The sequence below is a fragment of the Armigeres subalbatus genome, chromosome 1, assembly GCF_024139115.2.
Source record: "Armigeres subalbatus isolate Guangzhou_Male chromosome 1, GZ_Asu_2, whole genome shotgun sequence".
NCBI lineage: Eukaryota > Metazoa > Arthropoda > Insecta > Diptera > Culicidae > Armigeres > Armigeres subalbatus.
The window spans coordinates 206,060,664-206,062,971 of record NC_085139.1 but is presented as its reverse complement, the minus strand read 5'-3'; the positions used below and the strand labels follow the sequence as shown (position 1 = coordinate 206,062,971).

General features: G+C 45.5%; 1 protein-coding gene across 1 annotated transcript; it reads right to left on the bottom strand.

The window, feature by feature from the left end:
* Window positions 1-860: 860 nt before the first annotated feature.
* On the bottom strand, window positions 861-1,490 carry LOC134206935 (uncharacterized). The gene has a single exon (XM_062682680.1). It carries the CDS (start codon window positions 1,488-1,490, stop codon window positions 861-863), a length of 630 nt encoding a protein of 209 aa, XP_062538664.1.
* Window positions 1,491-2,308: the final 818 nt, after the last annotated feature.

The following is a 2,308-nucleotide window of genomic DNA, read 5'->3' as shown; positions in this document are numbered from 1 at the left end:
TTCAATGAGATACATTTCGTAGTCCGTGATGTTGGGAGCACAGTCTAAAGGTGTCTTTGTTTCTTGGATTGCCAGTATACTAGGAGAGTATTTATTAATTAGTAGCTGTAGTTTGGGTAGTCTGTAGCGTAGTCCAGCGATGTTCCATTGAATAGCATAAGTGTTGTCAACAAGCTTGGGAGATTTATTATTCCGTTGTGGTTTACTGGTTGTGGAGGTAATTTTTGTTTCGATGATGCTTCTTCCTGTGTTTTCGGTTGATGTAAATCGTGTCGCCTTCCGAATCAATCTCCGTTGCAGTCAATGTTCCAGCTTCTTCCGTTGATGTTGCCGTATCCACATTGTTATTTTTCTTGGGCTCATCGTACTCAGTGTTCGCAGCAACCACCTTTTTCATGGGTGGAGGACGAAACTCAGCTCCAGATGTTGCTTCCGGAGACACTTCTTTCGCTCGTTTGCTTCGTTGATCCTTCTTACATTCTTTGCTTCCACCTTCCGATTCCATTCTGCACTGGCAATTTGGATGATTCTTCAGCTCACCAATCACTGAGGACAGTTGACTACGGAGAGCGGCCAATTGTTCTTTCAAGTTGGCGATTTCTTTGTCCTTAGCATCTTGATTTCCTTCATCCCGTTTCTTGCTGATACTTGCATAGGATTTCGAGTTGAAACGACTATCGTAGCATTTCTTAGCTTCAGGATAAGTGAGCCCTTGTTCCACCTTGATCCTCACAATCTCGTTCTCCATCTTGTTCATGGAGCAGTTCCGGTCGGTTGGTTTATGCTTTTTTTTTGCAATGGAAGCAATTGGCTTTTTCTGTGCAGTCTTCGGATTTGTGATCTGGAGATGAACAGTTCTGTCATCGGGAAGGATTCTGGCAGCGAATTCTGGTGTGTCCATATTCAAGGCAACCATAACACAGCATCGGAGCGGGAAAATAGATCCGCGTTGGCACTCTCAGCGCACCAAAATAGATGAACTGAGGCCAGGTTGTTCCAGTCAAGGTCAAAACCAAGGTTGGGGTGTTAACTCTCATTTTATCGATCGTTTTCGTCAGACGTCGCACCGATGTTACCCCTTGAGGTGCCAGTTCAGCCTGCAGCTCCTCCTGCGTCATTTCCAAAACTTCAGGACAGCTAACAATACATCTGCTGTAGTTGAGTGTAGGATGAACTGTTATTTCAACTGGCGTACCGTCAACCAAACTTTGCATACCAAACAACTTGTTGGCATGCGCTTGATTTCGTACTTTAACGGTGTATTTCGTTCCTCTTGCTTCCGTGACTGCAGTGTAGGCATCACCAATCAAAGATTGGATCGACTTTCCAACTATGAAGGGATGATTCTTCGGAAGAACATTGTCATTTGCTGCTTTGAGAGAGAGTACAATAACTTTTCCGTGCTTTCCCTCCGGATCCATCCATCTTGGACATCCGGCTCCATAATCATCCGGCGGCCGAGGCAGCCCGTAGCTCGATGAAGAGGCCATCTGGCCTCGCAAAGCAGAAAATAATGGCCAACCAGATGTTGCTGATTGTTTTCGTTCCGATTCAGAAAAAGAAATCGAAACACAAACTAAACCCGACAAACGACGACTTGACGCACAAGCGATACCACCGTGCTGAAAACCGGGCGACGGAGGTTTTCCCGGTCTATGCCGGTTGTCACTCTCGCGGATAACCCGATTCGAAACCGAAAATACTACTTCGACCGACTGTCCGACCGTTTTAATATCGCTTTACCAAATAAAACTTTTTCACTTGCAGTAGCGCCAAACACGTCTTGACACAACAAGAGTGAAAACAAAACTGAGTCTACTATGCAGGACAACGTCTGCCGGGTCGACTAGTAATGAATAAATATGGCTCATTAGTCCCGCCTCTTTGTTGTCCGGTATGATTGCAAATATTGTGTAACCGAAACGCTCACCAAAGGGGCGTGGCTACAGGTTCAACTTTATTGATTACAAGAAAGCAGCTCTTCCGCGCGCGCGAGCCATTTCGTTCGAGATGTCGCGAAAAGCAGATCGCAGTCCCACCATCGGCATCGGCGGAGCTCCTACCGGAAATCTAATTCTCACCGATGGTGTGGGTCGTGCGGTCGTCGTCATCAACATCAGCAGCGCTCGGATTAAGTTGTCTTGTATGAAGTAGGGGGAATGACGGCTTTGGCAGGTTTTGTTCTATTATTGTCAGGGGGGTTTTTGTTGACCAAATTTTATGAAATTTGGCCACAATAATCTTTGATATGCAAAGAATGTTTTGGCTAAATGTGAGCATAATTAGTTACACAAAACCCCCCTAACAA